At 41.5% G+C, this 25,952-nt stretch overlaps 2 protein-coding genes across 2 annotated transcripts; one reads left to right on the forward strand and one right to left on the reverse strand.

Moving 5' to 3' along the window:
* The first annotated feature begins 204 nt into the window (after window positions 1-204).
* On the forward strand, window positions 205-2,616 carry LOC133742940 (glycerol-3-phosphate acyltransferase 1). Its single transcript, XM_062170650.1, has 2 exons — window positions 205-960; window positions 1,564-2,616. The coding sequence occupies exons 1-2, from the start codon at window positions 244-246 to the stop codon at window positions 2,452-2,454; spliced, it is 1,608 nt and encodes a 535-aa protein (XP_062026634.1). The 5' UTR covers window positions 205-243; the 3' UTR covers window positions 2,455-2,616.
* Window positions 2,617-21,550: 18,934 nt separating this feature from the next.
* On the reverse strand, window positions 21,551-24,841 carry LOC133731555 (uncharacterized; the record flags this gene model as incomplete). The annotated part of the gene is made up of 2 exons (XM_062158927.1): window positions 21,551-22,029; window positions 24,344-24,841. Coding segments are annotated over 2 exons (879 nt in total), but the record flags the coding sequence as incomplete, so codon positions are not given.
* Window positions 24,842-25,952: the final 1,111 nt, after the last annotated feature.

Consider the following 25,952-nt stretch of genomic DNA (forward strand, 5'->3'; position numbering starts at 1 on the left):
AGTATTATGATATACAGAAGAAGAAACTTGCATAGGTGATCAATAAGAACAGAAAGAGAAAGAAAAGAGAAACGAATTAGAAAATTGTTGAGGTGGCAATTAATGCCAACTGTGTGGCTAACCAAATTCCCTAGTCAAAATCTTTTAATGGGACTCCTATATATACCTACTGGATCCTTTCCTCTTCTTCACAAAACCCTTCTCTCTTCGTCTCTCATCTCTGTTATTCCTCAATTTGTCACCATGGTCCTCCCAATGGTACTTCTCAAGCTCACAGACTGGGTGTGGTACCAGCTGTTAGCAAATTCATGTCACAGAGCAGCAAGGAAAGTCAGAAACTATGGCTCTCCCAAGCCTCACCAATTACCTCAACCTCCTTCTTTCCCTAATATTACCAAGTGTGATTTAAATGGTAGAAAGTCCCACACACTTGTTTGTGACATTTTTGGAGGCCTTTTGAGATCAGACTCTGTATTTCCTTACTTCATGTTGGTTGCTTTTGAAGGTGGTAGCATTATTAGAGCCTTTCTATTGTTGCTGTCATGCTCTTTTTTGTGGGTTTTGGACTATGAACTCCAATTAAGAGTCATGATTTTCATAACCTTTTGTGGGCTTAAGATTAAGCACATGGAGAGTGTTGGAAGAGCTGTCTTACCCAAGTTTTATCTTGAAAATCTTAATCTTCATGCCTATGAGGCTTTAGCTTCAACTGGGTCTAAGGTGGTTTTTAGTAGTGTCCCTAGAGTCATGGTGGAAGGGTTCCTTCAGGAGTATTTGGATGTTGATGATGTTAAGGGGACTGAGTTGCTCACTTCTGGGCAATACTTCACCGGTATGTTGTCTAAATCTGGTTTGCTTATGAAGCACAGAGCTCTAAAGGAACATTTTGGTGACAGAAAACCGGATATTGGACTAGGAACTTCAAGCCTCCATGATAATCTCTTCGTCTCTCTTTGCAAGGTATATACAACTTTTACTTCCACACTCCTTAATATTATTTCTTTACTTAAATAGATCATATGATATGAGATTGTTTTCCATTTTTCACAAAAAAAAAAAAAGAGATTATTTTACATTAATTGTTTAGCAACTAGACCCAACCCCCATAAGTTATTAGTTAGGTGGCCTTACTTATCAGCTTAATTAGAGTTTATACACAAGGTTTTGGGATTTTATATTTAAATTATACTAATAGCATCACAGAACCATGTTCACAAAGAAAGCAATATATATGTCCTTTCTTCTCTTGGCATCCTTTTATTCATAAGTAAATAACCCAACATACTTAATTAATTAAGGGCAGGCTTCTTTCATACTTAATTCTTCAGACTTTTCTGTTGCATGTGCCTATTAATTTCTGTGGGGAATAATTCAATATAATCCTTTATTTACATTAATTATATATAAAATATTATGATGTGTCCTCACCAAATATCTGCCATGCATGTTACAGACGTTTAATCTAGACCATGCTTTTATTATGTCAATTAATTGCTTAATATTTTTTTTTACCAGTGAAATAAATTAGTTAATTAATTCTATCTGTGTGATTAACTGTTACAGGAAGCTTATGTAGTGAACAAGGAAGACAGCAAGAGCAATTCAAGTACTTCAGTGTTGCCAAGGCACAGATACCCCAAGCCCTTAATATTCCATGATGGAAGGCTAGCTTTCTTGCCTACTCCATTAGCAACTCTCTCCATGTTCTTGTGGATCCCCATTGGAATAGTCATAGCCATATTCAGAATCTCAGTGGGTATTTTCCTCCCCTTCAAAATTGCACTCTTCTTAGCCACTTGCACCGGTCTAAATCTATCTGTCAAAGGTTTAGACACTTCAACAAAATCAGACCATGAAAATAGAGGAGTCCTCTATGTTTGTACCCACAGAACACTTCTAGACCCAGTTCTCCTCAGCACAGCTCTTGCCAAGCCCTTGACAGCTGTCACATACAGCCTAAGCAAAATGTCTGAGGTCATAGCCCCAATTAGGACAGTGAGGTTAACAAGGGACAGAAAAAAAGATGGAGAAACAATGAACAAGTTGCTTAGTGAAGGTGACTTGGTGGTGTGTCCTGAGGGTACAACATGTAGAGAGCCCTATCTGTTGAGGTTTAGTTCACTGTTTGCTGAATTGGCTGATGAGATTGTGCCTGTGGCTGTCAACACAAAGGTGAGTATGTTCTATGGGACTACAGCCAGCGGGCTCAAATGTTTGGATCCTATTTTCTTCATGATGAACCCTAGACCGGTGTATTATGTTGAAATATTAGGCAAGTTACCTAAAGAGCTGACTTGTGCTGGTGGAAAATCTAGCTGTGAAGTTGCTAATTATATACAGAGGAAGTTGGGTGATGCTTTGGGGTTTGAGTGTACCACTCTTACAAGGAAGGACAAGTACTTGATGCTGGCTGGGAATGAAGGAATAGTCAGTAATAGTAAGAGGAAGAATTAGGGAAACATTTGTGTTTATTTATTGACTGTATTCCCTTTTTCAAAAAAAAAAAAAAAATTAAGGCTAGGATACCATATATACGTACGTATATGGTCATTTTTTGTTAGATCCCACTTAATGGTTGTGATCAGATATGTATCTGTTAAACTAGCTATTTTAATTTGCTATATTTATTATTCAGTTGCTGAATGATACACATTATTTTTTTTCTTGTTCTGATCTTTATTCTTAAGCATGCATGAATATTACATGAAGCTAACCATGTCATCAAGTCATGGTGAAGTGATTAACTATTCCAAACTATGCATTATTAAATTAGAAGAAACTACTAAATTTTCATTGTGTTTTCATGCCCGGCCCAACTGATCAACTAACTTGCAAAATTTGAAAAGGTATTGAATCATGATCTTGCTCCAGTTACATGCAGTTGGAAGTATTAACATACAAATTAACCCTCTTTGTCTCTTTCTTTGTTTATACTTTGTACGAAAAGACTAATTAATATATGTCTCAAGAACGCCCAAGCTAATAAAAATGCACGGTAAGGGAAAGTTCTCTAGTCCGAGTGCAATTCCTATTAGATCTATCTATCTTGTCTATCCAATCATGAAGTTAATTTGCGAATTCTCTATGAATATTTAATAAAGTTTGTAGTCGGCTTAGAAATTATTGTGGCTAAGCATCAACCTGCCTTTCTTAATCAGATATTTTCTGTCTTAGGCCCATGTTTTCTGTGAATGCCCTATAGCAACTGCCATTTTGAATGCACCCCCGTTTAATTTGGGAAGACGTTTATTGACTCGAATGAATTTTAAAGAGTGGCTTTTCGAACAAGCTATGCATCTAAAGAAGGAGTTATTTGCCAAACTCCTCGTGATCATTTGGGCTTTGTGGAAGAATAGAAATCATATGTTGTGGAATAATACCACACAGTTGGCTGAGGCTTTGGTACTTAGCTCGTTCGCTTGGCTGGAGGAATATGGCAAAGCACAACGGGTGCCTAAACTTGTTCATCCAAAACAGAAGCAAATCTGGAAACCGGCAGACATAGGTACTTGGAAACTAAATGTTGATGGTAGTTTCCTCCCAGGTATTTCTCGGGGGAGTGTGGGAGGTGTTTTACGTGATGATGCAGGTCACTTTCGTGCTGCTTTTGCTACCCCAGTTCCAGCTGTTGCTTCTGCAAGACAAGTGGAGTTGTGTGCTATAAAGGAGGGATTGCAGCTGGTCGCTACAATGCAGGTTAGCAAGGTCATTATCGAAACTGATTGTCTGGAAGCAGTTTCTAGTATTGCTGATGCACGATTCACTTATGTCAATGATGAAGGACTGCTTGATGATATTCGTCAGGAACTCACCTACAGAACTGATATTATAGTGCAACATACTTCACGGGTTTGTAACCGTGTGGCTCACTGTTTGGCTAATGCAGCTTATGCAACTAGTCATGGCTCTATGTGGTTTATTAAACCTCCGGATTTCCTGGAGGATGTACTAAAGTCTGATTGTAATCAATTGAGGTAGCTTTCACCTCTATGAATGAAGTACTTTTATGTCAAAAAAAAAAAAAACTAGCAAAACAATCAATGCACACTGATTTTTTTCATTCTGATTTATATTAGCTACAGATATCAGTTAATCAGTATGAATGATTATTTTAGACATATATCTGTGTGAAAGATTAACTCACACATATATCTGTATCTAATATGCTAGATTAGGACCACCAGAATATTTATTATAATTGTATGCACAGATGCGTGTATGAATAAAGAAGACCCACATGTATTTCTTAACCTACACTAATATCCATGACTATAACTATATACACAGAAATCTGTACGTAATAAAATTAACAAATTGAGATTTCAATCGTGAAATAAATTGTATTTATTTCTATCTGTGTAAATAAGATAATATTCACTGATATCCGTGTAAAAACATTGACTGATATCTGTATAAGATAATATTCACTGACATCAGTGTGAAAACATCGACTGATATCTGTGTGAATAAGATAATACTCACTGATATCCGTTTGAAATGATTTTCACTGATATCTGTGTGAAAACATTCACTGATATCTGTGTAAAAACATCGACTGATATCTGTGTGAATAAGATAATATTCACTTATATCCATTTGAAATGATTTTCACTGATATCTGTGTGAATAAAATAATATTTACTGATATCTGTGTAAGACATTTCCATAAACTCCAGCCTCCTTTAGCCACCATAGATTTCAGATCTAGATCAAAAACATGATCTGCCCTCTCTCTCTCTCTTCTCTCTGCCATCTCTCGTCTTCATTCCCACCAAAGTCCCAACCCATGCCATCGCTGCCATCAACCACCCCAACCCATCTCCTTGCACCATTTCTATCAATTGGGTATCAACAAATTATACTCTTTCTCTCAAATTGCTGGGATTGCAACTTAATATTTGCAGCAATCCACGTTTTAAGGTTTCTCTGGGTATGATATTTGAACCTTCAGATAACATTTTATGTTTAATTCCATATTCATCCAGTTTCAAACTCGTATTACTCTTTTCACTATATTTAGCACCAAACTAGGGCTGGGCGTTTTGACCCGAAAACCCGAAAAACCGGACCGGACCGGTCCGAACCGCCGGGTTCGGGCCGGGCTTTGAGAAAAAAAAAAAGATGAAAATTTTAGGCCCGGACCGTTTATGAATAAAACGGGCCGGTCCCGGGCCTGGTATCTCTAATGCGTAAAAGCCCGGATTACAGCCCGTATAAGCCCTTAGTCCCATTACTGCCATATGTCCCTCTGTGATAGGTCATTTATTTGAGTATACCGTGAAATTGACCACAGGTGATCACAACCCCCACTTAGCTAAACGACCTCATCTCTCTCACTCTCCGCCTCGAACCGTCATCTCTCTCACTCTCTGGCCTCTGCCTCTATTTTTTTCGAACCCTAAAATGAGATTTCCAATCCCAATTTCAAACAACCCCCACTTAGCTAAACGACCTCATCTCTCTCACTCTCTGGAAATTCTATTCTTCGAACCCTCATCTCTCTCACTCTCTGCCTCTCTTTTCTTCGAACCCTAATTTCAGATTTCCAATCCCAATTTCAATTTCAGATTTCCAATCCTACTCGTTTAGCAGCTAGCACGACCTCATCTCTCTGCCTCTCTTTTCTTCGAACCCTAAAACAGTAAAACGAGAAGTAAAACCCCCAATTTCAGATTTCCAATCCCTTTTTCCAATCCCCAATTTCAGATTTCCAATCCCTTTTTCCAATCCCCAATTTCAGATTTCCAATCCTTTTTTCCAACATTTAAGGTATACTTAGTTTTTAGTTTTGGATGGGTTTTGATGGATTGATGTTTTGATGGGTGTCGGGGGTACTGGCGGAGCCGCTGTCCTCTTTGGTCGTTCTATGCTTCTGGGCTCTTATCCGACATCTTGGAGCATCGTCTGAGGTCCGAGGAAGCTCAGCTCATTGGGTTGGTTGCATTGAGAAGTTTGGAGTGGGTGGAATGTGGAGGTGATCAATAACAGGACAAGGTTGCTTCGTTCTGTGTTGTAAAGTGAAGGCAGTAGACTCAAGGTTCGTTCTTGTTCGAAATGGCCACTTCTGGGAATCAGTTGGTGCCGACGAATCCAACCACTGAGGGCGGTGCGGCGACTGGTGGCGGTGCGACGACTGATGGCGGTGAGACGGCTTCCAGCCAGGCGGAGACATCGAAGTGAAAGAGGGAGGATTCGAGACGGACTCGAAACAGCAGTTGCCGGTCTAATGTTTGGGAGCATTTTGAGAAGTTTGACGAACCACTTACGAGTTCGGAACAGGATGGGAAGGAGGATGTAGTCGGACATTGCAGCAAAGCGAAATGTAAGTATTTTGATACTGTGTTCAAAGCTAATTCATCTTTTAATGGTACTTCAACTCTTAGACGTCATATAGAGAATGTGTGCAAAAAATATCCTGGTAGATTAGATTTGGAGGAAGGACAGAAGGTGTTGACTAGTGATGGGAGTACCAATTCTGTAGTGATGAGACAGTGGAGTCCAGAAGCTTGTACAGAGGCCTGTGTGGTGATGATAGTTATGGACGAATTACCTTTTAGTCAGGTAGAAAAGGAGGGATTTAAGTACTTTTGTTCGGTTTCCATTCCTCGGTGGGAAATCCCTAGCAGAAGGGTCATTGTGAAGAAATTCTTAGCGATGTATGATGCCAAAAAAGAGGAGCTTAGGGCTGAGTTGTGCAAACACAGAGTGTGTCTGACCACCGATACATGGACATCAATACAGAATGTCAATTACATGGTGGTGACAGCGCATTTTATTGATGGAGGTTGGAATTTGCACAAAAGGATATTGAACTTCTGCTGCATTCCCAATCATTCGGGTGTCACCATTGGGAAGATTTTAGAAACGTGCTTGGTCCAGTGGAAGATAGATAAAGTATTGACCATTTCGGTTGATAATGCTGCTGCCAACAAACATGCAGTGGAGTACGTTCGGAAGAAGATGTTGAATTGGACAAGTCCCCCGGTTTTGGGAAGGAAGCATCTACATGTGAGGTGCTTGGCTCACATTTTGAACCTCGTAGTTAGATCCGGCTTGTCTATTATGGACAAGTCGGTTAATTCAATTAGAAATGCAATGAGGTATGTGAGGTCTTCTTCTTCTAGGCTCGATGAATTCAAGTTGTGTGTTGAGAAGAAAATTTTGGATACCAACAGAGTTTGCATTCTTGATGTTTCGACTAGGTGGAACTCCACATTTCTAATGTTGGACACATCAATTGCATTGAAAAAGGCCTTTGTTCGGTTTGGTGAAGAGAATGTGCATCAATATAATGGATATTTTGATGAAGAAGATGTGATAGATGAAGATTTAGAAGTGGTGGAGGAAGTGAAGTCCAAAACTCGTAGGAAGAGGGTCGGACCACCTAATGATGACGATTAGGAAAGGGCTGCCATTTTCTGCCAGTTTTTACGAGTTTTCTACAACGTTACATTGAGGATAAGTGCAACTTTGAAGCCTACTGCCCATTCAGCTTTCCATGACATTGTGGCAATAGAGGGTGAGATTGATGGACTGTGGTAGCCTGGGATGGCTTATGAGAATGAAACAGCAGCGTTGATGGGTCAGATGGCAGTGAGGATGAAGAATAAGTTTCAAAAATATTTTGGCAACATCGATGATGTCAATCAGCTTCTTTTGGTTGCCTTAGTTCTTGATCCTAGGTATAAACTTCAAAATTTCACTCATATTTGCAAGACGGAGTTGGGCATGGATGATGGTGAAGCTAAATAGAGGGAAGCAAAGGTCAAAGATCTGCTAGTAGCCTTGACTGATACATATGCAACTTCAATGAATTCAGCCTCAAACCAAAAGGAGAAGGTCACCAATGGATCGAGGCATTCTGGTACGAGAGGTGCTAGCTAGTGGCAAGATGGCCGCAATGATGGATAATTGGGCGAAAGAACTTGAGAACAGCGATGAAATTGTGGTGGAGTGTGAAGTTGATCGATACATTATTGATCCATTCGAGAGGCCTAAAGTGGGGGAAACCTTTGAAATTTTAACTTGGTGGAAGCACAGTGGATCGAAATATCCCAACTTGCAAGCTGTGGCAAAAGATGTGCTAGCCATTCAAGTCTCCACAGTAGCTTCCGAGTCATGCTTTAGCACAGGCAAGCGAGTAATCGATCCACACAGGAGTTCCTTAATTCCTAGGAGTGTTGAAGCCCTTATATGCTTGCAAAATTGGCTTAAGAGTCCGAGAATAATGGGTCTAGAGTATGTTCCAACCATCGAGGAGGTGCTACTCTATGAAGACATTGAGAAAGGTCAGTTTTTAATTATTCAACTACTGATGTTCATTATCTACACAACTTATTCAGTTGGTAACCGTTTGTATTTCTTTTAACTTGCAGAATATCAAGACAAAACCTCAACTCAGGCACCGTCTACAAGTACTGCTGCGAAGCCTCCAAAATCTGCAAAGTCTACTTCTAAAGGTGTGATTTTGTATTTGTGTTCTTTTGTTACTGATTTGGACATTTGGTTATTGATGGTGATAATTCGTGTTCTTTTGTTACTCATTTGGACATTTGGTTACTGATGGTTATAGTGTAAATGTGGTATGATTTTGTTACTGATTTGGTGTGAGTGTGCTACTGTTAATCTACTCAAATTGATTTGGTTACTGATGGTGATAACTAATGTATAAATGTGGTGTGATTTTGTTACTGATTTGGTGTGTGTGTGCTACTATTAATCTGTTGTTTTGGTGTGTAACTTGCAGTTCAGAAAATCAGAAATTAGCTTATGTGTGATACTAGTTGCTGCCTACTGCCATGCTGGTTTTGAAGTTGGGGTGGCTGTTTGGAGATGGAGCTCAACTGCAATTTGGAGATGAGGTTGTTATTTGTTAAGTTTGGTTTGGTTGGAACTCGGAACAATGGAACATTTGTTATGTTTGGAGTTTGTTTGGTTCTGATGTTGGTTGGCAGTTGTTAAGTTGAATGTGATTGTGATTTGTTGGTTGGCAGTGTGCTGTTGGTTGGTAGTGTGATTTGTGATTTGTGATTTGTGATTTGTTATCAAGGCAGTGTGATTTGTGATTTGTTATCAATTGTTAAGTTGGTTGGCAGTGTGATTTGTTAAGTTGAATGTGATTGTGATGGCTTAAGTTGAATGTGATTGTTAGCAGAAATTCATAGTTTTTCCAGAAATTCATAGTTTTTCTAGAAATACATAGTTTTTCCAGAAATTCATAGTTGGGCCCGAAAAGCCTGAAGGACCGGCCCGTTTGTTAACGGTCCGAGCCTTCCTGGTCCCTGGATGTTGAAAACTTAATATGGGCCCGGCCCGAACTGTTCGGGCTCGATCCCGGGCCCAGTGAAATACGAAACGGGCTCGGCCCGTGCCCAGGCCTACACCAAACCCAGATTCACCCATTTTCACACTCGCAGTAGCCGATCTGTTACTTCTACTATTCCAGCTGTAAGTCTCCATTACTTCCGGGTTTGTTCATGTGAAACCATGTCTCCTTTGAGGTCTTTTTCTCAGGTTTGGTTATGGTTATATCATGTGGGATAATGAATAAGATGAACTGAGATATCTTGAGTCTTCTTGGGGTGATATCGCTGCATAGATGGAAGATGTGATGTTGCTACATACATTGAATGAAGACTTGTGTTTTCATTCTGGCTTGACAATTGCAGATTAGGAGGGATGGTCGGTTCATTATAATTACCATTAAACTAAAACAAGAAACCAAGTTATTAAATAATTAGTATTTATTGTATAATTCACACTGATTTTCTTGTCCAAAAAAGAGAAAAAAAAAACTTCACACTGATTTTAATTTGATAGTAAAAAGCAAATGGGAATCTGAAATATGAGTGGGTCCCATAAAAAACTCTCACACAGACTTTTCTATCTGTGTGCAAAGGCCAATGACCACCCCCCTCAAATGATACAGAAATCTAATATGTGAGTATAGGGTGGCCAATGACCATCACACACAGATTTCAGTGAGTAATGAGACTAATATATACTGATTAAAATCAGTGTCTAATAGCCTTTTTACTAGTAGTGGCTTTATAAGAGATCGAGGACCAGCTATTCATCTATTACTGTATTTATTACATGCAATATACAGATAAAGACTCAGAGTCCTCTTGTCATGCTTATAATGTGGAGAACCGTACATACGCTTGATCACTGGTGTTGGACTGTTGGTTTTGAAAGGTTGAGATTTGGATCTGTTCTTGAAATGAATGAACTTATAAATCCAAAGTCATAAGGATTCAATTCAGTTTACCCCCCTGAGGTTGGGGGGTAATTTCATTAACTCCCTGTCCTCTCAATTTAATCAGTTTACTCCCGGAACTTTTCAATTCTCCTCAACCGTGTCCAATTCCTCACATTTCGTCTAAATCGAACGTTAACTACGACCATAGGGCCCACTTTAAGGGCTAAAATCGTCATTTCAAAAAAAAATTATTAAAAAAAAAAAATTCATCTTCTTCGTCCTCCTCCTCCTCTGGCCCTCCTCCCCAAAACCAAACCACACTTCATCTCAACTCACCACCATCACCATGCTCGCCAGTCTCCGAAAAATCCTATCCGGCCTTCGCGTCGTCCGGTGACACCAGAAACCAGCTCACGCGTCGATCTCATCACTGCCCAGAAATGTTTTGGGCACCCATTGTTCTGCCCAATGGCCGCCGCCTCGCCACCAGACCCGGACCGCCCCTCACCACCAAATCTGCTTCCTAGCCACCAAACTCGGACGGCTCCTCACTATCAAAGCTTTCTAGGTGTCCAAATCCCAATCACAAAACCTACTTCGTCACTCAAATTCATCACCAACATAACCCAGATTCTAAATCCCACTAATACATCTCAAGCAATGCCAAATTGTAGAAAACGAAGCTCCAATTCCAAATGCCCAAATTCATTCTATTGGCCCACCGATTCAAACAATAAGAACTCAATGATGATGGAGAATTTCAGAATTTGAAAGGTTCTCTTTCCAGAAAATCATTATTTACACCTTGTGAGAATCAAAGGTCGAGTAGAGTCTAATCCAAATTCCCATTCTTTCAAATATTCAATGCTCGCATATTTGGCCATTCTTTCTTGGATTGAGTTTTCCTATCCTTTGAAAAATTCAATCTTTCTCTCGTTTTGCTCTCTTCGCTGTGGTTCTCTTGTTTTCGCTGCCATTTTCTCTGTTCTTCTTTCCTTGTTTCTTCTGCAGCGATCTGTTTGTTGAGCCCCAAAATCTACAAGCTAAAGAAGACAACCTATACGGCACAGATCTACATCGAGTTGATAACAAAGCATTCTTCATCGTCTGAACAAAACCATTAGATTGCTTCCCAAGCATTCTTCATCGTATGAGCAAAACCCAACTTGAAAAAATGAAAAGATGGAAGTATAAACCAGAACCAAAGGACGATGAGACTTGAGGCGAGACCTTGAAGCTCCGGAATCGATTGGATCTGGGAGAAGAGGTTGATGGTGGAGTGGATGAGGTCGAAGGTGAGCTTCTTACAAACGGCCGTGACATCACTGTGGTCCAAGATCGCCGACGTTGTGTTCGCGCTGGCTGGTGGTTCTCGGTCGAAGCAGTAGTCTGCAGCTCTGTCACCGCATTTTTGGGGAATCGGCGGCGGCGACGAGGGTGTAAGGTATTGCTGCTACTTCAGCCACCTGGTGGAGGTTGTGGGATGGTTTTTGGGGAGCAGTGAGAATGGACACAGATAGAGAGGAGGAGGAGGACGAAGAAGATGATTTTTTTTTTTTTTTTATAATTTTTTTTTGAAATGACTATTTTAGCCCTTAAAGTGGGCCCTATGGTCGTAGTTAACGTTCGATTTAGACGGAATGTGAGGAATTGGACACGGTTGAGGAGAATTGAAAAGTTCCGGGGGTAAACTGATTAAATTGAGAGGACAGGGACTAACATGAAATTACCCCCAAACCTCAGGGGGGTAAACTGAATTTAATCAATATTTGAACTCTTCGCGGTGAAGAAAGTTTGAGTAGTGATCCTCACCCAAAATAGTGAAAAGACGTGATCGAGAACATGGATTTATCTACAAGGTTCGCCACCTTTCTTAGCAGTGGTGTGCCACAATTCCTCTTCGGAGAGTCTGATAGGATGTACATACGTACTTAAGAAAATTCCCATACTGTATATAGATTTTTTTTTTTTTGCAGTTCTGACAATGCCAAATATTGATTACATTCTAGAGATTACAGATTGTCTGTATCTAATCAAACTATCAATCGACATCGATCTTCTAATAAAAGATAGAATATGTAAAATGTAGGACTAAATTCTGCTTACTACCCTGTACTTTCAAGGATTCATCAGTTCAGTCCCTGCACTTCTAATTTAATCAGAAAAGTCCTTGCACTCTCCAATTTCATCAAATCAATCCAATCCATCACCACTCCGTCAATTTTCGGGGAAAATTTCCAAACTACCCATCTGCATTCACAACATTGACGCATCGGCGGGCTGCCTAATGATGGGTAGTTTGGGAATTTTCCCTGTGAGAAGGTCCCACGTCAGCATTTTAACAGCGAAAATTGACGGAATAGTGACGGATTGGATCGATTTGATGAAATTGGAGAGTGCAAGGACTTTTTTGATTAAATTAGAAGTGCAGGGACTGAACTGATGAACCCTTGAAAGTACAAGGTAGTAAGCAGAATTTAATCCTAAAATGTATTGATATTCAAAGTTTTTGTCAATGAATGTTTTGTAGTCAAAGTCCTCCTATAAGACAAAAATTTAAAAAGAATACATCACAGTCATTTGACGAATTTTTGTCATCATAAAATAAATGCCTATTGAACATTTGTCGGAGAAGACCTCCCATAAAATAAAAATTAAAAAGGAACACATCTTATCTAACGAGTTTTCATCACTATGAAAACTGACAGATTAGTCGACGAAATAGTCGTCGGCAAAGTCCTTCCGTACAAAAAAAAAATAATAACTAGAAGTATCACATCCAATCCCATGTAAGGGTCATCAATGGGCAGGACTAGCCCTACCTTGCCCAAAATCAATGGGCTCGAGTCGGGCTGATCGAGCAGGGCCAGAACAATTTTTTATTTTATTTTCAGGTCGGGCAGGGTCGGGCTTTTTCTTAAAAATTAAGGTCCAAGCCCGCTCATAGGCCTAGAGCCTTACATGCTTTTTTGGGCTGGGTCGGGCCAGGCTTTTTGGCAGGGCAAGGCCGAGCCCATTATATTTATATGTAATGTTCTTTTATTCAAAAAAAAAATACAAAAAGCTATGAAAAAATTATGATATGTTTTTTGAATCAATAATAATAGGGTTTCCATTTCACTAAGGCCAGAACGACACGAATACATATCAGTCACTGCTCATATGGCAAGTAAGACGAGCGATATGCTAGCACCACTCACTAATACACATCAATGCTCACTTATTCCAAGTGAGCCTATAAACTACACAATAGCATAGTAAATAGGCTAAGTCACAAAACAAAAAACAACTTAAATTTTCTCCTTGTGCCCTTCTCACTAGGGCTAGGAGGCTTGGTAAGGTACTCAAAACAGGTCACCTGTGCTGCAGCAATGTTCTTGGATTTGGATGGATTTTTATTTTTCGAACCCAATGGCCTTCCTCTCTTCTTTTTTGGTGTCATTTTCACTTCCATCATTGGATTCATTGGCACTAGAATGCTTCCAGGGGCTTCAAGGAGACCAAGAGACTTCGCTGAAAATTTACTCGGGAAGCATGGTGTTTTCAACTTCTTTGTTGGTGCATCCTGAATCTCCACTTTCTTGAACAATTATGGGAGTAAAATCTTCAGTTTTTTGGGAGAGGCCTCAGAGGTTGGAGGGCGTACTCGCTTCTTAGTTCGTGGCTCCACCTTGGCAGGAGCATTTGCTTCAGTTTCAGATGCTTTCTCTGGCTGCGCTATCATTTCCTCCCTCTTAGTTGGAACAGGTAGTGTAGGTTTAGGAACTAGCTCAATCATCTTTGACGGTGAACCTACAGCGGCCTTGTCTTTGGGGGGAGACTTGGTGCTGTCAAGGAGGTCAGTGGCCGGGACTAAAGCCAAAGCATTTTCAAGTTCTTTAGGAAGTAGTTTCTCCCGCAGTATAACAGGCTTACGTCCAGAGGTGTAGGGGCCAAAGAAAGCCCTGCTGACCGGCGGAAGCACTGGTGTTTGCACACCATGGAAGCGGAAGGTGCCCTCTATGAAAGTACTTGCATTAAAACTCAAGGATAGGGTTCCAATATCCACTCTCTTTTCATTATTAGCTCGGGCTCGAGCATGTGTTGCAGCCACCATACTAACTGGACAACGATCGTTGTCATGCATCAGAAAATGGCATAAGTTGCACATCCCGACCAAGTTTTCAAAAAAGAAGGATATATCCGCTTCCACCCCAGGTAGCAAGGCGGAGCGTTTTCTGCAGAAAGAAGGGCTTTGACAGTTCATGAGCAACCCTAACCCTAACCTTTCCCATGTTATCAAACAGTTTTTCATCCAACTCCAAGAACTTTCCGGCCATAGACGCAATATTCTTTGATGGTGTCTGAGTCCTCAAAAGCTGGTGGAATGTTGGAGATTCGCACCCAAAAGAATAGCGAGCTTATCTCCATCGAGCTAATCGGCGCCATGCCATCATATTCTTGTAGCACTATCAGGGAATGGTTAAATAGCCACAGACCACCCTGAAGAACCTTGTTTCGATCACGTTGTAGGTCAAAAGCCAGGACGAAATGGTCCTGCTCTCTCTCTCTCTCTTTCTCTCTCTCTCTTGGATCTTGAAGCCCTTATCAAGCACCCACACTCTTCTGAAGAATCGTCTGAGATCATTGAGTGCAGCAGGCTGTTTGGCCAGTAGGTAGGACTGTCGGGGGCACCGCTGTGCACCTCTAGTCTGACGAGACAAATCAATGACCTCATATCCGGCTAAAGCAAAAGACGCAGCAAAGGAGGAAGTGACATCCTCAATGGAAGCCATGGGTGTTGATGTAAGCGCAGGGGAAGAGTAGCCGGAGGCTGCCGCTGTCAAAACTAGGGTTTAGGTGCGTGCAGAGAGAAACACATGCTTAGGGTTTTTACTTCTCACGGCCTTTACTATTTTACAAAGATAGAAAAATGGAAGATAAAAAATTATGATATGTTAATGATTGAACAAGATAAAATAGAAAACTAAAGGAAAATATGGCCTAATACAATAATTAGTTCACATATTCAACTAATAATTACATAAAAAATATTAATACTAAAATTGAATGGGTTTTCGGGTTGGGCTTATAAGGCCGGGCCAGGCGGGCTTTGAACTCTGCTCTAGCCTTGCCTCATGCCCAACTGGTAGGGCTGAGATGGCCTTTGCTGTGGGTTAGGCCGGGCAGACACCCATGGGCTTTTAAGCCCGCATACCAAATGATGACCCACGTATTTTCCTCCCCATATAAAAAAATGGGGCCGTGACCACTTACCCAATTTTTGGCCAAAAATTGCCCACTTACTCCACCAAGAGTTTTTTAACCCCATTTACCCAATCTAACAGTGTTTGACAAAATTGCCCTCATTCCCCTCCTCTCTCTCTCACTCGACTCCCCTCAGCCTCTCACCTCCCAGACTCTCTCTCTCTCTCTCTCTTCCTTCCCCTGCCAAGCCGACTCAACGACCACTATAAGGCACGAAGATGCCGAGTCCACCAACCACCATCGGTCTCGAAGATGCGAATTCACCACCATCTGCGCCGGACGACGAATGGACGTTGATCGATGAGGCGGCCGGTTGGGGATGGAGATCTCGGCGTCATGGAGATCTCCGTGATGCAGGAAATCGCTGCTCCCTTCTGGACGAAGACGACGACGATGATGAAGAAGAGAGGCGGTGACGAAAAGCTTCAGAGGTCTCATCGGCGCTGCCTTTGTCGGTGACGTCGTTCTTATCAGCTATTCCGGTTTAGTTTCCGGTAGGAGATTCATTGTGGAAACAGTCGTTTGGTTCTAAAGAGGAGACCGATGTGGGTTTGGATCGGATGATCCCCAATCAAAATTTGATCCAAGTGAAGGTTGACCAATTTATTGTTGATCAGAATGTGGATTCTGGGTTTCAATTACAAGGAGGTATAGTGGTTATGCTGGAAACCATGGGAACGAATGGGCTGATGGGTCAGGGACTGTGGCAGCAATGAGTGTGTCCGGTGATAGTGGGGTTAGTGGGTGGGAAAAGGAGGAGGAATGAAGACCACAGCCTGTTTTTTTTTTTTTTTTTTGGTCACACCATAGGCCACAGTGCCACACTGCCACATGCTGCCGAGAAAATATGCAGAAGATGATGTCTTAATGCCAGTTATGTACTAGAATAGAATCTGTATGGTAGTTTTTGTGATTCGTGACTTAATGTACTAATTATTAACTGATATGATATGATTATTATGGGGCAATAATATGATTATTGGGAGTCAATAATATGATTATTGAGGGGCAATAATATGCATATAAATAGATCAATTGTGCTTGTAGTGTATTCATTTTGGTTTTGGGAGTTTATGCAATTCACTGGAGGGTAATAATATGATAACTAGAGGCAATAATATGAGTTATTGGGAGGCAATAATATGAGTATTGGGGGGCAATAATATGATTACTGGGGGGCAATAATATGGTTACTGGGTATTATTAGTGGGCAATAAATTCATATTCCGGTAACCGGTCGCCGGATTCCGGTCATCGGTCGCCGGATTTCGGTCACCGGTCGCCAGATTCTGGTCACATGTCGCCGGAATCCATCACCGGAGTCGGCGGCCGGCCACTAGTGACCGGAGTCCGGCAAGGTATCCGACGACTTCTCTCTCTAAGTGAGAAAGAATGAGAGGGCAAAAAAGTCCCAAAAATAAATAAAAAGAATAAAAAAAGAATTAATTGGGTAAAGGGGAAATAATCCCTTAGAGTGTTTTGGGTAAATGAGGTTAAAAAACTGTTAATTGGGTAAGTGGGCAAATTTTAAGCTAAAATTGGGTAAATGAGCATTTCCACATTTTGACAAAGAGATTGTTTGTCACCAAAGTTCTCCCATAAAACAAAAATTAAAAAGAAACACATCAGGTCCAACGAATCTTTATTGCCATAAAAAAAATTAAAAAAAAATATACAATTATCAACAATTAGTTGTCAGAAAAATCCCCCCGTAAAAAAAGAAAAAGAAAGGAACATGTGTAGCGACGGACTTTCGTCGGTTTAAACAAAACGACACATTTGCCAACTAATATTTTCGTTGGCAAAATCCTCCTATAACATATGTTAATGTCTAAAAGTTCGGCGGTAGCTGAACCTTTGTTAACGCTGATCCGGTGGGCGGATCGATACTTGTGGTGTTCTCAAAGCTTCCGCTACCTGTCAAGTAAAATACAAAGGGCGTCAGAGGGAGACCGCGCTGAGCGGTCTTCAACTCTCCGATGCCTAAGTTAGTCAATGTATTTATGTTGACAAAGTAACAGTAGGTAAGTATTGAATGCGTAATTAATGAGGAGAGAGGAGAGAACCTTTTATAGGTGAGGAGGAGGCTGACCTCTTCCTTGTTTTCGATGTGGGACTGATGTGCTTCAGTTCCCAGCTTCAGGAGCTTCTGATGCTATCTTGGCGCGGCGCGTGGCGGCGCGTCGACGGTGATCTGGGGGTGATCCGCCGCTGAGGTTGTAGCCCGCCTGGCGGTGTATCTGTATGTCATTCCTTTGGTTGGAATTAGTACCTTTGGCTGTACAATGAGCGTGGCCCATTATAGCTAATTATGCTTGCAAATGTACATGTATGTACAACATAAAAATGGACACCTCCTTCATTTGGCAATTTAAGGTATGGACTGGTCGGGTCCTCCTTCTCTCTAGAAATCTTCTCTATATCTGCCATCATTTTGAGAGTCCACCGCCACTCCCACCCCACCCACCACCACCTCCACCACTGCCCCCACCACCTTCACCTCCATCTCCACCTTCACCCAACCTCTTTACTCTACCAGATCTGCCCATTTCTTCATCATCTACCGACTTCCTCTCTTTCCTCACCTGAGAATTCCGGTGATGGAAAACTCCATGTTCACCACCATCTTCACCTCCTCTCCATCCCACGGTTTCTCTTTCTCCACAGACCAATCTTTCTCTCAAGTCACCAGATTTTTCTCTCAAAGTTCTACCACCAAATCTGTTCATGCTTTCTTTGGACGGGATTGACTATGGCTGTTTCCAGATCTGCTTACTTCTCTACCACATCTAGGCAAGCTTTCACCCGTTGGCGGATTTTTGTCCACTTTACAGAGGTTGTCCTCATTGCTCCGGCAATCACACCCTCTACGGTTACTTTGTTTCTCTTGGGCGTTCTTGAGCCCTGTGTGTGTTCCAACAGGTGGAGGAGGCGGCATGATTCGGTTCTACGATGGTGGCTTCTGTTCATGCAGCGGCATGAATTCGGCGGTGGTAGTCCTTTGCGGCAGTGTATCCGGTGGCTGTTTGATAGGATTAGGTTTTTTATTTTTTCTTTGGGCTTTTAGTGTGTAGCTGGGTTTGACCCATTATCTGCTTTACTTTATGTTTGCTGGGCCTTTGTGCCTCATCTGTTGGGCCTATGTGTCTCTTTATGTGGGCCTGTGTGCCTCTTTTGCTGGGGCCTCATGTGCCTCTTCTGCTGGGGTCTTATGTACCTCTTGTATTTTGTTTGATCCTTTGGGTCTTCTAATACAATCATTGACAAAAAAAAAAAAACATTTTGGACACGTCCGCATCGACAAATTTCATCTCCAAAGAAAAATTTACACATGTTGACAAAGTTGTTGTTTGCAAAGCCATTACTCTCCTACAATTCAATTTTCACGATTTATGTTGCCACCATCTCGCTTGCCACTAAAAGCCAAAGATTTATAAACGAAAGCCCTAGTTTTAAATCCAACCTTTTCAATCTCTATATTTAAAATACATTATTATTTTTGGATAATTATTCTATTTTTCATTGGTTGATATTGAAGTTTGAAGTTTCTTCATGGTTAATTCTATTGTATATGTATATCAATATTATGGATTTGATTTTGTATTATTGGTTTTTCATAATTCAATTTTGGTTCTCAATTGTCAAGAAAGAGTTTTTTTTTTTTTTTTGGATCGAAAGAATGATTCATTCATAGTCGAAAAACTACATCAAGGAGTATATAGTGACTTCATTAAACCTTCCATAGACGGATAGGAAGAGTACCACACTTCATTTACAAAACTCAAGTACTCGACTCATAAGCTAAAATTAGAGAAAGCCACTCAAGCTCCATCAACCACCAAAAGATAGGGAAAGATAAGGATAACGCCTCTCTTGCTGCACAATGTGCAGCCTTATTACAATCTCTGGGGACATGGCCCAAATTGCAGGACTGGAAAGAACTTCAAAGTACTTTTGCTTCGTCAACTAGAGCGTCGTCATCCACGCTAAAGTCTTCCTGAGCAGAATCCAACGCTTTTTTTTTTTTAATTTGGAAATTCATTAAAGAAAGGCAAAAGCCACAAAGTACTGTACAACAAAGGTAGAACAAGAAGAAATTACAGTAAGAATAGTTTAAACCCAAACAACAAAAGTCCTTCTAAACACCCTAATCTGGAGGGCGAGAGAGCTCATCACCTCCCTTTGAAGAACAGAAGAGAGAGAGGTTGGTGGTTGGTCTACCCACTCTTGGGATAGCAACCTCTGCTTTGCAAGCTTGGCCGCAGCATCAGCGGCAGGGTTAGCTCCACGGGGAATCCAGACGCAAGAGAAAGCCTGGAAGAAATTCTTGAACCTTTGAATATCTTCAACAAAAGGATTGTGCCTCCAACTTTCGCTGCAATCTTTGTTGTTGACAAAATCCACAAGATCCTTGCAGTCACACTCACATTGAACGTGCAATTTGTTAATTCTCACTGCCAAAAAGCAACCTTGGATCAAAGCCATAGCTTTAGATTCAATAGCTGAATTGAAGTGATTGGAGTAACTTGCTCCAGCAAGGAAACAACCTCTATGATCTCTTAAAATAGCACCAATATCAACCAAATTTGAAGTAGCTTCCCATGCTTCATCTGAATTGATCTTGATAGAAGGTTCCTGGGGAGGATTCCATTGAGTTCCCTAAAGAATCCAATGCTAAAAACACGTTCTGAGCATCTCCTTCAATTTCAACATTTGAGAAGCCAGCTTGCACACAGAATAACCAATGCAAGGAATTCGCAGGTCTGGGGACTCACAAATCCCAAGCCCGGTACGACCAACACCCTAAGACAATCCCCAAACTCATTCCAACATACTGCACCAGTCCCATACACGCCCTGTCCCACTCCTAAAGCCCCATCAATATTCAATTTAATCATTCCATGCCCAGGTTTCACCCATCGCTGTACTCTTGAGGTGGTCGTCCTCACTTTTCCCAAAGGGTCAGTCACACTTTTCCTACCATCCACCCCTTCCACCTTTAGATAGCCTTCCCACCAACAAGCAGCTTTCTCCACCAAGCTCTCTGCCCCCACCACTACATTGACATGTATTCTATTATTTCTCTCGTGCCAAATCTGCCAAGCTAGCACACCGAACCACTCCAAATCATCTTCTCTGGCCACAGACTCTACATGTAAGAATAGCTCAAAGAAATCCCTCTCCCAGCTCCAAACCTTGCACACATCAGTTAAGAAGCACAAGGTAGAAAACCGCTGCTACATGCTCTCCATAAGAAGACCTTGATTATATTAGGAAGTTTCAACCCCCATAGTCGCCTCCATCCCTTTTGGGCACTCGAGCCTCCCCCCATAGTGCTTACAGAAGCTTTTGCACCCTTTCTGCACCTCTCCTGAACAGCCACCCAATACCCCGATTTAACTGAGTATCTCCCATTCTTATTACAGTGCCATATCAGTTTATCAACACCTCCATCCATAGGTAATGGAACAGAGAGAATGGTCCTAGCTTCAAAATCTAGAAACTGATTATAAATGAGCTCCACGTACATTCCATTCACCATTAGGAGCTTTTGATTCGAAGACATTCATCTACATTTCTATGCAATCTATATATTAGGTTCATTTAATAACCTTCTTTTATGTTGATTAGTAAAAAGAAAACACTCAATGTACTAAAAGTTCTCGAGCGCTGTGGATTTATTACGCCTTGATCCTTCTCTCATTGTTATATCAGATGAATAGTTGCGGCACTCTTATCTTTTGCTTTCCGTAGAGAAGAAATTAAAAAACAAAGAGAACTATAGTCAGGAATTAATACGAAAATAAATGACAATCTAGCTATTCTCTCAAATTAAGACTCAAATCACATTGATTAATTGAGAAGAGAAACTGAGAAAGGAACAAGAGAATTATGGCTGAACTTGAACATGGTGCCTATAGCTACTTGCATTGGCATTGTATGTCATATTGTACAACAAACTTTTTGTGCAAAAGAACATAGAGCACAAAAGGTTAGATGAGTCTCCTATTATTATTCGAAAGGTACTCTATGTGGACTCTTGTATTGATGCTTAAAGTTAAGGTTTTAATGTTTTATCTATCAGATGATTCATATATATCCATTTGATTCCACACGACTAATCCTTGTTTGTGTGCAAGATCAGCAAGCACAATATATTCATGCTACAATTACAATAGAAACCTGAATCTAAACTCACCTCAATAGCTGGACCTGGAAAAATTATATTTACCACACAAATTTTGTAATGGCACGCCTAACGCAGCATCCACCGTCCAATCATGCCACTCATCCTTCATAGCTCTATTCAGCCGTTGAATGAAGCCCTTCATGTACCCCTCATAATAGTGCAACAACTTTGCCACGGCTGCAGGGTCCTTGTCCTCCCACCAAATGTAGCCCTCGCCCTCTGGCAACTTCCAGCCGGAAGCACCACTTTTCAGGCCACCAAACCCTTCCGCCGCCATCCTTAGGTACTCCACCATGCCGTTCACAAGCTCCGGCGGAGCACCGGACCCTATGCCATCCCAAAGCCACACACGTGTTAGGATGTGATGAGAATTAATTAGGAAATGCAAGTCCTAGTTGGACTTGGTTAGTCTTCCTAATTGGACATGGTTGATGTCAAAGTTTATTCCTATAAGGAATAGGATCTTTCTCCTGTACAAGAAGGTTTGGTTTTCCTACTACCAATTGGATTATAATTGGGGTGCCTATATATAGAGGGCATGGGTAGTAAACCAAAGCATGGTCGGTGCATGTGATCATCAACAAGAGAGTGAATATCTCTTGGGTAAGGGAGCAGAGATGTTAAGAGTGAATACAGCTCTTGGGTGAGAGTGAGTTCTTGGGAAATTCTATGAGTGTGGGTGTACAAGGGTTATGGGTTTGGGTTATGGTGATTTAGGTCAATGTAATCTTGTACTGTAATTATTCTCATAGTGAAGAACGGATATCTCTCGGGAGGACGTAGGCATAGATTTATGCTGAACCTCGTTAAATCTCGGTGTTCTCTTGTTGCTTGTCTTGTGGTTTGTTATTTTTCTATCAGTCTACTCTGTGAGCCTTGACGGGAAGGATTCTAATTTCCTTAACAAGTGGTATCAGAGCCAGGTTCGGCTGGGACACCTCATCATTCAAGGTGGAGTCAGTTACATGGTTAAGGTGTTAACTCAAAGTGCATTAGGTGGAGCCAGCTTGGGGAAAATTTCTAGCAACGTGGAGTGGGTCAAAAACTCAAGAAAGTCCTAATCGAAGGTAGTCGATAGGTGGAGTGACTCGGAGGCTAGGTGGTGCGAGCCAGACTCAAGAAAAATCCTAATCAAAGGTGGAGTTGCATGAGACCAGGATATGACTCAAGGGAATGATGGTTGGTGAGAGTGTATATCTCACTAAGGTGGTTCGTGGTGTCAGCGATCGTGCTTGTTCGTCGTTCGTGGTATTCGTTCGCCGAAGGTTTGCATGTTGATCGTGGTTGTTCGTCAAAGGCTTCAAGTATTGCCTCATAGTTTGAGATGGAGTAGTTTGACAGAAAAGGAAGTTTCACTCTTTGGGTATAAGTGAGTGAAAGACATCCTAGTTCAACGGGGCTTAGTAAAGTGTTGAAGGGAAAGGATGTGAAACCGGAGAAGACAGCGGATAATGCACGGAAAACTGTCGGGGATTTAGTGATCATAGCAGGTCTAAATCCAGAGGCAGGGATGCTACAAGTGTCGTGACTAGGGTCATATGAAGCGAAAGGCTTGGATGGCATTGCTGTAGCAGAAACCGATTTTCATATGGAGATGCTCTCACAATCTCCATAGATTACACATGTTCTTTGACTGGATATTAGATTTGGGATTGGCGTACTTTGGGTGGTGTGACAATGTCCCAAAGTTACAGAGGAATTTGATATTCAGGAGCTAGTTGGTTTCCAAAGGCTATAAGTGTTTATAGCAGGTGGAGCCGAAAAAATCACACATGGTGGTACGGTCCTCATACAGGGAGAACAGTGTGGTAGGTATCATCTGGTATGTCAGACCTCAATGGATAATGGGAAACAGGAGTGCGTATAGGCGAGTCTCGTTTGCGGGTACAGTAGAGACGTCGTTGACAAGTTTCCGAGTTCAGATGATGGTGAGAAGGAAATCCTGCTAGGGAAGGGGTTGTTTTGAGGTCCCTCTTCAGAGTCAGTTGTTGATTGTTGACTCGGTGCAGTTACACATAGGATTGGCCGTTACGAATCAGGGAGGACCACAATTGATTCAGGCTATGTGTTGCTGGTACAAAAAAAAGGCCAATGGTTAAAGATGGTGCAAGGGAATTTTGCATGGCATTCTCATCAAGGTGGAGATTGTTAGGATGTGATGAGAATTAATTAGGAAAGGCAAGTCCTAGTTGGACTTGGTTAGTCTTCCTAATTGGACATGGTTGATGTCAAAGTTTATTCCTATAAGGAATAGGATCTTTCTCCTGTACAAGAAGGTTTGGTTTTCCTACTACCAATTGGATTATAATTGGGGTGCCTATATATAGAGGGCATGGGTAGTAAACCAAGGCATGGTCGGTGCATGCGATCATCAACAAGAGAGTGAATATCTCTTGGGTAAGGGAGCAGAGATGTCAAGAGTGAATACAGCTCTTGGGTGAGAGTGAGTTCTTGGGAAATTCTATGAGTGTGGGTGTACAAGGGTTATGGGTTTGGGTTATGGTGATTTAGCTCAATGTATCTTGTACTGTAATTATTCTCATAGTGAAGAACAGATATCTCTCGGGAGGACGTAGGCATAGATTTATGCTGAACCTCGTTAAATCTCGGTGTTCTCTTGTTGTTTGTCTTGTGGTTTGTTATTTTTCTATCAGTCTACTCTGTGAGCCTTGACGGGAAGGATTCTAATTTCCTTAACAAGGCGCCATGCCACGTCGTATTGCCGACACTAATGCAAGGTCGACGTTGGCCTCTTCCATAACAGAAGGGCTTATGTTCACCACAAAGTTACGGTCGTCTTCTACGACGAAAACTCCCACGGCGTTTGTTAGGTTCACGCTGACGAGCCTCACAACGACACGGTTTACTTGCTTCTTGAAGTAGTCGTCGCTAGGGTAAAGAAGGTGTTCGATGAAATCGCTGGCGTCGAGGACGATGCGGGTGGCTTTGTCGTTGGCGACGTAGAAGAGGTTGAAGCGGTGGCCGGCAGGGAGGTCTCGAGGGACGTCGTTTAGGACGGTGATGTCAAACCCTTTAGAAGCTTCGTGGTTTGCCCAGAATGAGAGGATTGCGACCAAGATGACGGAAATGAAACGAATGAGAATTCCGGCGTTTGATATGGAATCATAAGTTGTTTCATGGTTTGTGACTGGTTTTCTGTGAATGAGGGGTTGGAAGTAGGTGTAGGAGGCTCCTTGGACTATAGCCTAACCGAGATTTGGGCTGAAATACCTTCAAGTATGGGTATATCTTACCCCTAAGCCCAGAGTAGCCCACACAAAAAAATAAAAATAAAAAATTATCTGCGGAGCGCGACCTTGTTCTTCATCCTCAGCCAGGCGTAACTCTCAGTCTCTCTCATAGAGTCATAGTCTCATCTGAAATTTCATAAACCCAGACCCCAGTAACAAATTGTTTCAACCAAAGACTCAAAACTCTCCAAGTCTCCATACTCCAATCTGAATGCACTGAACAGGTACGATTTCTTCAAACAAGCACTTTGAAAGTTTGAATTTCATCTTGAAATTGATGGGTTTTGCTTGAAATTGAGTAACTGACTCTGTGTTTTTGATTAAATAGCCTGAAATCTTACTTGGGGAGAGCGAATTAGTGGAAGCCGAACTGAGGAAGAGCTGCAGATCGGAGCTGCGGAAGTGCGGCGAGCCGGCGACTGTGAGCAGACCGGAGGTGCGGAGCGGTGACTGTGAGTCTTCGTTTGAAAATTAATTTTGCTTTGTGGGCTTGTGGCATGTTTGGTTATATCCTGGCTGGTTACGTATTCATTCTGTGATTTCTGTCTTCATATGAAAGAGACAGCAAGGCTGCAAGGGTCAAAGGGAATTGGTTCGATGATTATCATATTATGTTGGTCAATGGTTTGTCTTCATATGCTGGTGCTTGCATGGTTGGATAATTATTATTTTGAGTTTTTTGGTTAAATGTATATATATGAAATGTGTAATGAAATGTGTGTATGTATATTTTTGTGGTTTTAGTGAAATGTGCATATTATTGATAGTATTGATAATGATTCTGTGATGGCTGAGTTTGAAGTGAGTGGGTCTCGGAGGGTATGATTCAGTTAGTTTTAGATTTAAGCTTGTAATTTTTAATTTACGGAGTTTAGGTTTTATGTTCCCCCCTCCGGGGTTGTATGTTTTGAATGATAAAAATAAAGGCGTGAGGATGAGCCTCCAACTGGGTTCCAAACCTCAAAAAAATAGAAGTTCGCAAAATTTTTATGTACTTAAAATTAGCCCACCCCATTTTCAGATCCTGGTTCCACCACTGGTTGGAAGAGGGATTGAATATGGT

Source organism: Rosa rugosa, chromosome 1 (assembly GCF_958449725.1).
Source record: "Rosa rugosa chromosome 1, drRosRugo1.1, whole genome shotgun sequence".
NCBI lineage: Eukaryota > Viridiplantae > Streptophyta > Magnoliopsida > Rosales > Rosaceae > Rosa > Rosa rugosa.